Source organism: Engystomops pustulosus, chromosome 8 (genome assembly GCF_040894005.1).
Source record: "Engystomops pustulosus chromosome 8, aEngPut4.maternal, whole genome shotgun sequence".
NCBI classification, from domain to species: Eukaryota; Metazoa; Chordata; class Amphibia; order Anura; family Leptodactylidae; genus Engystomops; species Engystomops pustulosus.
In genome coordinates this window covers 88569340-88582913 of record NC_092418.1, presented here as the reverse complement: position 1 = coordinate 88582913, position 13574 = coordinate 88569340, and the positions used below count along the sequence as shown (strand labels likewise).

At 40.3% G+C, this 13574-nt stretch overlaps 1 protein-coding gene across 1 annotated transcript; it reads left to right on the top strand.

Moving 5' to 3' along the window:
• Positions 1 to 9901: 9901 nt before the first annotated feature.
• On the top strand, positions 9902 to 11337 carry HOXD1 (homeobox D1). The gene is made up of 2 exons (XM_072122668.1): positions 9902 to 10536; positions 11027 to 11337. Exons 1-2 carry the CDS (start codon positions 9972 to 9974, stop codon positions 11335 to 11337), a joined length of 876 nt encoding a protein of 291 aa, XP_071978769.1. The 5' UTR covers positions 9902 to 9971.
• The last annotated feature ends 2237 nt before the right edge of the window (positions 11338 to 13574 follow it).

Sequence of the window (13574 nt, the reverse complement as noted above, 5' to 3'; positions counted from 1 at the left end):
GTGTTATTAATTCTTCTCATCTATTGATCCTCCCCTAAAAAATTCCCCTTAAAGGGAACCTGTCACTAGGGACCTCATTTTCTCTAAAGACAGGTTACAGAAGCCCATTACAGCTGCATTGCACATATGCCTTTCTGCTTTCTCTAAGCATTTGCATTACAATATAATTATGTGTTATAACTTACCTTGCACCCTGACAGAATCCTCTGTGTAGCCCTAGGGGTTGGGCTTTGGTTTGGATGAATTTAAAAAAACAACATGTGACTTGTCTGTGCTGCAGACTCCTCAGCTCTCAGCCCCTTCTTTGTGCTCCTGTATAGCTCTTCCCTCCTGCTCCTTCACAGAGCTCACAGCCTGGTGAGATGACATCAGTGGGAGAGGGAGGAGTTGTACTGGAGCACAAAGGTGGGGGCCAAGAGCTTAGGAGTCATATGTACAACGCAGGTGTAAAGGGCTTCTGTGACCTGTCTTTAGTGAAAATGAGGTCCCTGGTGACAGGTTCCCTTTAAGAAGCATCTGTCAAAACATTTAATTCTACTGGACATGACCATCGGGGGGACGTATATACGGCAAGGGCTGCATGTGCGGCACCGTAACCACTTGTCCTATCTTTCCCCGTGTTACGGCACAGTGCGCCATGTATCTCTACGGAGAGAGGAGGGAGTCACCCTTCCTCCTCTCCATGGCGCCAGACGTGTGCCCGCTTGGCTACGGCCTTTTACTCAAACGTTCATTTGCATGTAGTCTTAAACCAATAAGGATGTTGGTAACAATATACTATCATATACAATGCGATTGGTAGACTGTGAAGATGATGCAAAACTTGTCTGTGAGTATCAGGAGGGTGTCAAGCGTCAAAAATTTTTAGGGATCTATATGATCGATAAAAATAATGATGTGACACCCCTTTAAACATTATTTTGAATTATTCCAAATAAATGTTTTCAACATGCTCTGAATAACTGTAGGACCACAGCTATCCATTGGGTTGTCTGGTTTCGACTTTATAAAAGAGCACATGGGTGTAATACCTCATATAACCTGTGGACAGTTGTGGCGCTATTTTTGAAAGAAGGCAACCAAGTTATTCAAATCAGGGATAGTTTCTGTAACAGTCCCTATTGTTAGAAGGACACCTCCTGACCCTATTATCAAACGTTATCCTGTTGCTGGAAGCGACCCCATTAGCATTAGTCTGTGTTCAGATAATGCCTTAGAATTCACAATCCTCAATTTACACCCCAGTGCTAATATGTATTTTTGAGTGTCGCTCGGAGGCACAAGATGCATGTTGTGAGAATATGATCAGATTTACGCCTTTCACAGGTGAGCAGACTGACAATGACCCCGCAGGCTGCAGAAGTGTGAACCTGTCTCCAAGGTAAATGGATGAGATGTCAAATGTTAAAGAAACATCTTGAGCCATCAAAATCCCCGCAGACCTGTCATGCTTCACGGGGGACGTCCCGCTCGCTCCTGGTTTGCAATTGTCATCGGTTTTAAGACTAGTAATTAGCTGCAGCCATAACCCTATTAAACAACTTTATGTCCCACATTATATGATACGAGGAGATATTTGGGTCAGCAGTTCTGATAATATTTCTACGGGTTTAGTGTAAAAGTTACGATTAAAAGCAAAGAAAATTACATCAAAGGAAATGAGAAAAACGGTCATAAAAATAAGAAAATGGGAAGAGAGAAAAAAGCTTGGACTAATCGCTAGTATAGTCGCCTCTATAAGCAGAATAGTGACCCAGTTACTTTCCGCTCAGTTCTGAGGTCAGATTTGTGTTAGTGGGACGTACATGACTTGTCACCTCATGATGAGGATGAGGAAGAAGCTGAAAGAAGAAGAGATGGGGAAACATTGAGCGATTCAGTTGGAAAGTGTCTGACATTAAGTGTCTGCACACTGAGATTTTTGATGGAAATTCACCTTGTAACGACCTGGTACCTCGGACTCCAACTGCACAACCATCACAGAGGGGGGTCCAATGCCGTCCAGATGTGTCATAAGTACCAGGCATCTATCTATGTAGACCAGGGATGGAGGTCTTACATGTGCACATTTAGCAGTAACATTGCTATTATAAAGGCAAAATTGTGTTTCGTACGGTATGATACATAGTGATGGACACAAACTCCATGCAATTGTTTACAGCTTCAAGGATCACAGGGTCCAACACAGAGGTGGGATGCAAACGGTTCTCAAGGATTGGGGAACCGGGGAGAAATTTGCCAGCTGCATAGAGTGCGCAGGTGCGGCCCACTCCCTGCTGTTCGCACCCATTGCCTGGTCTGCCCCCCCCCCCCCTTAATCCCCCGCTGCGGTGAAGGTGGTGGGTTAGGGAAAATAAGCACTAAGTGCTAACTATAAGATATTATTTGCGATTATTTCAGGAGATTGTACGCCATGAGGTGGCACAGAAGCCCTGATAAATGCCCCCCATTGTATGGCTCCACACAGTATATAGGTTCTAGAACTTATGGTAAGGCCATATTTACAGTAGAGCCTCCTAAAGTTTCTTCTTCTACCCCCTTTCCCCCACCATTTACTTGTTTAAATTGGAGTTTGTATTGCAGATATGTCCCAGTCTGCCATTGGGTGCAATTAAAATTTTAATATAATGCTGAAATAAATGCTAGGCCCCATTTTGTATTATTATTATTATTATTATTAGTAATAATAATAATCTTTATTAATGGCTTGTTCTTGGGGCGGGCATGCTTATATAGACAAATTATTTTGAGGCATAATATCTGAACACAAGCCAACACAACCAGTTCTGCCAAAGCCCAAGACTACCAGATCCTCCCAGTATGCCAATACAATATACCAATCGCCAATGCAGTATAAAGCTATTACTCCCAGCACTTCCATTATAGGTGAATACAGGGGAGCACTAGGGGTCCCCAGACATAACCTTGCTTGGGGCTCTATAGATACAAAATCTTGAGTTTTCTGCCTATGAGGCTTTAGCTCCGATGGGTTTCCACCCTTTCATTAGTGACATCTTGCAGCGGTCACTTTCACTGGGGACCTCTACTGGTGAACTACTGGGAATGCTGAGCCCAAGTAGACAAAGAACTCAATGTATGAGGAGAACAGCTGGGTCCAGGCTGATCAGGGGGGGCTTCCAGGATGTCATGATTTAATTGAATATTGCGCATTGAAACCTGAACCTGCACTTTGATATTCTACTGTAATACAATCTTAAAATTGATAAATGTATCGCTGAAATTGTATCAGACACCTGGCATAAAGCTAAAGGGAAGTTATTGGGGACAGTAGTAAACACCCCCAATGATTTCATGAGCTGGAGGCACATGAGGATGAGTGAACCCTCTCTGTACATCACACGTGTTTATTATGGAACGATTGCCTTGAAACATTGTTGTTCCACATGTTCATGAAACCTTCTGGAACTTAACACAATGTACAATTTTGGATACAGAACAACACTTAACAACTGTAGTGGAAGTACGCAAATTTTAGCGTGAAGTTGGTGTATGTGGTGCACGGCTTTAATGGATTTGGCGCACTGTAAGAAGAACAAATGAGCGTTAGAAATGTGACACCACTTCCATGAAGGGGTTTAGAAGTCGGTAGACTTGCTTTTGTTGGTCAAATTATGCACTGCAGGAAAAGTATCGGAACTTGAACGCTGCGCACAAATTGGACAACAACAAGAAAAGGCTTGAGGGTCAAAAAAGAAGCTAAATTGTGGCGCCAAGATATAATATACATGCGCCACAAACTTATATCTCATATAACATGTTTCCTGCGCCACCCTGTGCCAAAATTAATAAATGCCCCTCAAAAAGCGAATAATAAATGCCCCCCAATATAACTAGTAGAACAGGGGCTCATAAATGGCACAATTACATTATATTTCAAGAAATGTCCCCAGTGATGTCATAGTGGGACTAATGATGATACAGTGACATCATATCCCATAGATAATCCTCCATTTACGTCATAATACTGACATTTTGGGACACATTAACTTGCACTCTGCCGCGATTCACTAAGATTGCGCACATGTGTCGCTTCTTCGCTCAGGCCCGTCGGAATTCACCTTCTTCTTCCTGGTGCATGTAAGTGCATGTCTTGTGACACAAATTGAAAGATAAATTCCCGCGCTCAGTCCGAATCCGTCGGATTGTACGACGACACGCCCCCCGGTTTCCTTTTGCATGAAAGCCAAAACAGCTGCGTCACAATCCGATGCATTGGGACACAATTTCCTGCTAAATACCTGTCCCAATGCCGCAAATCCCGAAAACCATGACCAGTCCAACGAAAGTGCGATCCGCGACCCTTAGTAAATAAGCCCCAATGCACCCACTGATGTCATACTGCGAAAGTGCGGGACCAAGTTATAACATGACATGCTACACGGAGATGAATGCAGAATTTGTCACTAGAATTTGTTGAGTTAACAGATTGCACACGGACAGCAGGTTCTCTATGAGCTCATACACACATGGTTACGGTTTCCACCTCCCGTGTATGAGCCCAGTGCCTAAGCTGAAAATGATAGAGCATGATTTATTCCTGAGCAGGAGTTTTTAGCAGAGGCATCTTTCCTACTGTCATTTGTGCAGCGCTTCGTAATCTGTGTGCGCTATATAAATAAAGAATTATTATTATTATCTGTCCATGAGCGGAGCACACATGCCAACGCAGGCCGCCGGATGATGGAGCCAGTTACATGACACTATATGTGGTGTTATAGTAAAGAGATTGTGTATCTAGTGATGACACCAGGGGCGTAACTACAGGGGTAGCAGCCACAGTGGCCGCAATGGGGTCTGTAGCGTCAGGGGACCCTGGCATCTGGGGTATTCAGTATGTTTATGCTGTATGCGTGTGTGTATGTGCTGTATGTCTGTATATGGTATTGTATGCATGTATGTGTGTATATGCTACATGGATGTAAATGGAACTGTATGTATGTATGTATATGCTGTACGTATGTATATGTGATGTGTGTATACTGTATGTATATACATGTGATGTGTGTATACTGTATGTATGTATGTTGTATGTGTGTGTATGGTGTGTATATCCTGTATGTGTATGTATATATAAGTATATAAATGTGTGTATATACAGTATGAGTGTAATAATGTGTGTGATTGTAAAACATGTGTGTGAGTGTACAAATATATACATTTCTTAAAAGGGAAGAGGGCCTCATTCAAAGTCTGCTATGAGGCACTGCTTCTCGTAGTTACGCCCCTGGATGACAAATCAAAAGTCCTCATTGATGGCACAACATAGGCTTATTGCTCATATTGATCCTACAGTACAGACATAGGGGCATATTGATCATAGGATGATGCTAATTTCGCCAATGTTTGATGCTGCCCCTACCCCCCTGCGCTTACCAGATCTATCAGGAGGTCTGACCTGGTGTAGAAGGACGCCTTAGCCTGCGCCTGAACAGGCTACAGTCAGTGCAAAAGCGCGGGGGAATAACACATGGTGTGGAATTTCCCCCTCCCTGATCAACTGGTGTAGAGGGTGTGAAAGTCTTAATTTCTGGCCACCGGGAATTGCGCAGAAATCACAACTTGTACGCCTGTTTTTAAGCTGCACAAGCTGTGATAAATCTCCCCATAATGCTTCACAATAATAATATATATGTCATCTGTTATGGTCAGTTGGTGCAGCCTCCACCCAAAAACGCCGTCAACTTGTCAACTCCCAATGTATTCTATCATTACAACAGAAAAACGTGCAAAACGCTGCCCAATAACTCAAGAGTAACGTGTGAGGGTGCAGTCACAAGTTGCATCCAACCCAAGCGTTTAAAAATGCATTACAACAGCTGAAGAGAGATTTGCCTAATTAAACAACTGTTAACACCCGTGCTTACAAAACGCAAATGTTAACGCTTGTGTTCACACATGTGTTAAAAACGGCATGTGTTAACATAATGATAACACGTGTGTTAACAAGTTTCTTTTGTTTTAATTAGGCATATCTCTGTGCAGTTGGTGAAATGCGTTTTAAAAAGAGCCGAGATGACCTATGTAGATAGGGATGGACACAGAAAGACAGTAAGGGAAATACAGGGAAGAGGGTGGTGGTAGGGGACATGAGAAGGGACAAGAGGTGGTGGTGGGGGACCTCATTTATACTTGAGGTGGTGAACAATATGGCAGGTAAAACAAAGATAAAGGAGGGGGCATTGATCATTTTTGGTGCCTTGGTGTTGTATTAGATTGTATAGATTTTACTGGTGGTTTGCAATGTGATTCTATATTGTGCCGTACGGCCTTCATGTATTGGCGCATCGTAAGATGAACAAGTGAGCATCACAAATGATTAATCCCATTCATGAAAGGGTTTAAAAGTTGTCGGACTTGCTTTTTGTCAGTCTTATTATACGCCAACATTGAGCAGAAAAAGTGTTGGGAAACAAAAACTGCAGGAGAAGTGTCAGAAGTCAAGTTTTACGGCCAAATTGAGTGCGACAACAAAAAAAGAGCGATAGTGTCCGAAAAATGAGGTTATTGTTGTGGCACTGACACATAATAAATCTGGTGCACGCCAGAAAAGACAAGTACGACACATAGTAAATGCCCCAAAATAGGTTGGGAGGGAAGGTCACAGGAGGCGTATTCTAGGACAATATTATTTGGAACCTAAAACCCACAACTAATCTTATTTTAAAAAGTAAAGAATTGATTTGTGATGTGTTGGTTATAAAGTGTATGAAGTTATGGACCCGTACAAGTCAATTTTTTTTGTGGTTTGACATTTACCGGAACCAAGCTTCTTGGGAAATAAGGATGGGAGTCCCTTAATAATAATAATTCCTTTATTTATATAGCGCACACAGACAACGTAGCGCTGCACAGAGCTTGCCAAATCGGTCCCTGTCCCCAATGGGGCTCACTATCTGATCAACCTACCAGTAAGTTTTGGTGTGTGGGAGGAAACCGGAGGATCCATGCAAACATGGAGAGAACATACAAACTCTTTGCAGATGTTATTTTGACTGACAGTTACGTAGTATGAGAACCTTTGGAGAACCTTCAAAGATCCTCTAAACTGGTACTCCATTTATACTCAACACTTGGATGTACTTTCAAGTCCACATTCATGCAAATTCTGCAGATCGTAGTGGTTGGACCTCCATGATGAGACACTTATTCCCTATCCTGTGAGGATCAGTGTTCATAGAAAGAAAACCCCCTTAAGAAATGATTCCACATGAAATATAAGCTATTAGCTCCACACTGAAAACACTGACTTTTCCTGCCAGAAATCTGTCCTGGTGCAATAAAATATGACTTTGCCGAGGAGTGGGATACATTAGCCACACAAAATACTTACTGCAGTCAAAAATAATAGAGCTCAGTAGTCTCTGGAGATGTGCTAGAAGCTGACCCGATCTCTCTGTTACTTAAATGTTACTGGACAGAGCTACAATAAAAATAACAATGTATTCAGGGAGGAAGCTGAATAATTCATGGCACCGCATCGCTGGGTGATCCGTGATAGTGATGTAACAGAGATGAGTTTGTCACTACTCAACCATACATGGATGTGTAACGGCCTAAGTTCAAGGCAAGAGCTAGTCAGCAGGTTACTAACAGGGCTCCCAGGACAATAAGAGTCTGAGGAAGGGCTCCTACTCCTACTACCACTCCTACTACTGAATAGTAGTAGGAATATGGAAATGGGCAGATAATATTTCCATGTGGCTATACACCGGTGAGCACCAAGGAAGAGATCACACACACATCCTATAATAATCTCCTACACTTACATATGCGTCCTATATACAAACCAATACACAAACATAACACAAGCATATATACATACATAGTATCCTCCATCACTGTACAGTATTCATCAGATCCTGAATACATTCTTCAGTGTCCTATACTCCTTATATCCCAAAACATTTTGTTTTCAGGAAGACACAGATCCTGACTAGTAAAGTATAATCCATCTTTACGTGTATGGTGCTATACTTTAAAATGAACAGCCGTATCATTGTCCGAAAATACTACAAGGGAATTCATTAACATGAGACCTTTTGAAGTCAGTTTCACGTTTTGTGTAAATCTTTGATTTATTTAAAGGAAACCTACCACCATGGATCTACCTATTAAGGTAGATCGGTTGGTAGGTGTCTCCATTGTACGTGAGGATAGCCCTTTTAAGGGCTAATCCTCACGTCCCGGTATCTTTTTCTAACTTTTATTCCCCTAATATGCTAATTTTCTAAAGAGGCTACTGGTGCGTGGAGAAGCCGGAGATGAGACTATACGGCGCGGCTACCCCATACCCCAGTTGCCTCTTTGCTCCTCCTACCGGCATATCTTCGGCATGCAGCTACGAGGAGCTGCACCTACTCGTCCTCAAAAATTGATTAATTTTAAAATTGATGCTTTAAAATAACTTTGACTGTAATTTATTTTTCACGTCTTCTGTCATTATTCGTTTACATGGCTGTATCTTATTTTTTCTCTTTTGTTTAAAATAGTAAAAAAACACAGCAGGCAATTTTTTTTTATTTTACTTCATTTTTTTTTTTACTTCATTTCCATCTTTATTTTTTTTTTAAATAACAATTATAAAAAAACGATACTGAAAAAAAACCCGCCATAAAGGAAATTATGTAAAATAAAGTGTCCATTATTTTAATTGAAAAGTATATTTATAGGGATTCCTTTACTGGAAACTTTCCTTAGAATTGTAAAGTGCTATAGAATATGTTGGTGCTATATAGATGAAAATTATACAAACAAGATCCAATCTATCATTGCTTTACTGTGAGTGCAACAAATGTGATAAAGTTGTTGCAGAGTAGTGGATACCATGCACAGCCTCCCAATACCATTCTATGTCTGCCATTCTCCCTACATATTCAGTACTTATACAGGAATGACTACAGGTGCAGGAGGGTGATATCAGCACAGAGAGGATACATCATCCAGCACATGTGTGATTTAATGCAGGGTCAGGCACTGAGGATAATGACATAAGGGAAGTTGGTGTCTCCAGTGCATTGTAATCACATTGTTTTATTGTTCTCTATAAAGCCTAAGATTCAGAGATAGCCCTGCCTGCTCTCCAGTGTCCTCCTCCCACTGCCCAATATATTCTACCTTACAGGGAGATTTCTAGTATTACCAGGGGACAGCAGAGGAGCCATTAGCATTCTGAACCCTGCACCACATCCATTAGCTGCAGTCACTGCTAAAAAGGGAGATGGGAGCAAAACATTTAAGCACCACAATCCTCCCCATCATCATCATCACCACCACCACCATCATCCTATTAGATAGAGTTCCTTGAAAGCAGGAGCACACATTGCACTTTGTGCACACAGCTCAATCCACATTGTGTTCTGCTTCTTCTGAGGACTTGCTGATGCCTGGGACTTATTACAAATGCATCTGTCTGCAAATAATGAAGTATAATTAATAATGTAAAGTGTAAGATCGACCGTCAAATACGTTTCATAAGAGTTTTCAAGATATTGATTTGCAGAGAAATTCTCCAGAAGTACAGTCCTATCAGTTGTCTTCATCACAGGCTGAGGTGCTGACAGGGAGGTTGCCTTCTACAGTGCTGGAGATCTCTGGTAAGGGGCAGTATGCTGGAGGAGACCTGCTGAAGAGAAGGTATGAAGAGAGGGGTCTTCAGATCTTTAGATGTCTTAAGGAGCAGCTCTTGGATGAGGAGCCAAAAACTTCTGTTCATCTGAGCTCTTTCATTTGGAAAGTTTAAAAGTCCAGCCAGTGCACCCCCAGCTGTGAGCTCCACCTGGACCCCAGGCATCTTAGGCTTCTGATTGGATGACAAGAAGCTTGTGACCACCTCTCCACCCTGGCCAATATTTACTTCCTCAGCAATGAGACAAGTCCAGAAGACAATATCAGGTGAAGCTCCAAGTGCTCAGTGAGGTCACCACCTAAGGACTACTACATCAAGGACTGAGATGAATTCATACTTGGATTATGCTGGGGATGTTCTTGCTTTTTCACCTAAATTCTGCCGCAGTGACCAGAGAAATGCTCCCTTACAGCACTATCCTGGACCTGGTGCTGACAATCAGTATATGGGGAATTTATCACTTGGTGTCCACCCAACATCTTCTCACCAACCTCCACATCAGGCTCCAGCACTTTATGCCCCATGCAGTCTAGATGTCCCCTATGAACCAGCTGCACCTGCAGATTACAACTATCTCCCTGTCAGCTCAGAATATGACTATTCCTATGGATCTACTCATCCGATGGAGGATACTGGTGGACACATGCAGTACACCAGCTTTCCTGGGAATGGATCTTTCCTTATCGGTGGGCAGCTGGCATACAAAACCCTTGGAGAAGACAATCACTTGGCTCCACCTAAGGAACAACTAGACTTGTATTCAGGAAACTTTCAAAACTTCTCCCCCTCTCCTGGTTCTTATCCAAAGCAAAACTCACCAGTTTCTGAGACCCAGACTTCTCTAAATACTTTTGACTGGATGAAAGTAAAACGAAATGCTCCAAAGAAAGGTAAGTCTATCAATCTATGTACCTTATAGTCAATATACTTAGTATATATGGAGAGATCTATCTACCCATATATCTATACCTACCTTATATCCATTATACTATCTATTCTATGTATATATGTGTCCTTCTTGTGTATATATATATATATCACATATATATGTATTCTATATACCTACCTTATATCCATTATGCTATCTATTATATCTATTAATCATATCATCTATCTATCCATCAAATGTATGTCCATTATACTATATATTTATATATCACTACTTATCAGTTACGCATTTTCTATGTATTATCTATTTCTCATATATTTCGTATATAAATATAGAAATATCCATATGTCTACTTATCTATGGATGTCATAGTTTTTACTATATAACAGGAATATATACAATGTTACAATGATGTTTACATTATGGAAACGTCTTAACAATAATAATAAATATTTGACACATTGTAATCATTTGTATCATTGGTTTTGCAGCAATGCCTCCAGAGTGTGGGCTCTCCACTTCCTCCAGCACAATGAGGACAAATTTCACAACTAAACAACTCACAGAACTGGAAAAAGAATTTCACTTTAACAAGTATCTGACCAGAGCCAGACGTATAGAAATTGCAAACTCCCTACAACTGAATGACACTCAGGTCAAGATCTGGTTCCAGAACCGGAGAATGAAACAGAAGAAGAGGGAAAGGGAGGGGGTTCTGCCAAGTCCTCCATCCACAGATCAGAAGCAGAAATCCCTACATAAGTCAGAACCTCATTCCCCTTCCAGTGATGTCTCATCATAGATGTCTCTAGAACTCTAGGACTATTCAGAGAGGACTTTGCACTATGCAGTGACTTATGCAATATGAATGACATTTAACACATAGATGTACATATACAAATGGTGACTGTTTCGATCTATACTATGTCCAGTCCAGTATGTACTACAGTATATGCAGATCATATTGCATGCATGAGAATGAGTATTATTGCTAATGAATTAAACTGACCTTATACTACTGGGGGGTCATGCCATGTATGTACCCCTGCATTACTACTTATGCAGTTTATGACCAAAGACAGACTATTTACACATCTGCCTTCTTTTATTATTTATATTTGCACTATTCTATACATGTGAGATGGCTTTTTCCCTGTGCCTGAATAATAATATGCAATTTTACAAGAAAAGAAGGGAGGTGACTTTTGGGACTTCAGGTATTATTTGGCCATATGGCTGAATGTCAAAGATTGTATTTGTTGTATATAGATATATATTTTAATACAAAATAAAATTGTAATAGTTATAAAAAACAAAGTTGTGTGATCAGTACAATCATTAGAATATTTGGTGTATGGAATAATATTGGAAAAGTGTACCCCTTTAGGGACATGTGTGGTCAAGAAGGGGATGAAAAGGTCACCAGGAGTGGAGCCTGGGAACATGAACACTGTCTACTTTGTAATCCAAAAGAAAACCAAGTGTATGTGTAAGGTTGGTTGTTCTTTTAGATTCATCCACTTGCATATAAAAAGGACTGATACACTTCAAACGGGGATCTGACTGGGAGAATTACAAATTCTCACTTTCAAAGTGGGAATGACAAAAGCCTGATCAAATCAAAGACACACGTGTCAACAAGTTCAGGGGGTCAGCAGAGGTGTCAGAGATAAGAAAACTTACTAAATATCTATATTATAGGGTGGTGCATACAGTGCAATGTGTGATATTTGTCATATATATGATACAGTGTATCCATATAATGGATAGTGTCGTGTGGGAATCATACATGTATTAAAGGGTATATAATCAGAATATCAGAGATCAAAGTACTGTATGCTGGACTTTTAAAATTAGATAAAATATTTATTTTAAAATATATTTATATATAATCCCTTTAATGTAGTGTCCAATACACTAATAAGGACCCGACAATTGTATATATTGTATATTTATAGAATCTATGGTATGCTAGGGGGTAATTTGTGGACATATCATTAACCAGAGGCTGTGTTTGGCCACTTTGCTTATATTTATATCACTGATATGTAGTTTGATTTCTCTATTTTTCACCATCTGCCTTTAGCAATCTCATGTAAATGACCTGTTGACTACAACAACAGCTTTTCTGAGTGGTTGGTGACATCAAAAGAAGTCACCTCAGTCATGACCCCAGGTTTCCCCTGGTGGCCTTTGATATTGCAATGTCTTCTTCTTTGATAAGCATCAAAATCCTCTCCCTCCAAAATAAGACACATTTAGGAAACAAGACGTCTTGGCTTTGGTGGGACACAAAGTGTAGCAATGTATACACTTTGGAGTGACCTGTGTCAGAGAAAAGAGGCTGTCTACTTGTGAATGTCATCTCAGGTGTCCTTTGTGGAGATCAAATGTGTCAAGAGACAAAAGTGTATTTGGCAAAGGAAGTTTCAGTGTACAGGCGGCCATTTAAATGTTTATTTCTGTAGAAAACTGAGTCCACCCTATCTGTGACACTTTGTGACAACAGGATGGCATCTTCCCACCCACAGTCCTTGCAGGACGCCAGGGTCACACAAAGTTCGTAGAAGACGATACCTTAGATGCCAGTGTGGACAGCTCCAAAGATATATATAAGATATATATGTAATGATATTAAATAATGCAAAATTTATTGTGACCAATTTATTGAACTATTTTAGATCAATATCCCAATTTCTTTATGCCAAATAGAATAATCATTTTCTTACATATGATGCATTCTACCACGTATACCACGTATACCATATCTACCATGTTTATAGGTAACTCATCCTGCCCTATAGTATCCTTTTTAATTTTATTTCCCTACATAGAGGGAATTGGCTATTCTACCCATCCATCTATTGAACTATATATGTATATATATATATAGTTATATGTATCATGGAATCTAGAGATGTTTTCTATGGAATATTTGTAAATATTAAGAATGTTGCAAAAAAGTATCTATATGTATGTATGTATATATATATATATATATATATATATATATATATATATATATCTAGTTAACTAGCT

What these genes read in the sequence shown, in the direction of transcription:
- HOXD1 (XM_072122668.1), top strand. Translation starts at nt 9,972, where the DNA reads ATGAATTCATACTTGGATTATGCTGGGGATGTTCTTGCTTTTTCACCT. An exon ending in ACGAAATGCTCCAAAGAAAG is followed by an intron (nt 10,537 to 11,026) that starts GTAAGTCTATCA and finishes TTGGTTTTGCAG; the next exon opens with CAATGCCTCCAGAGTGTGGG.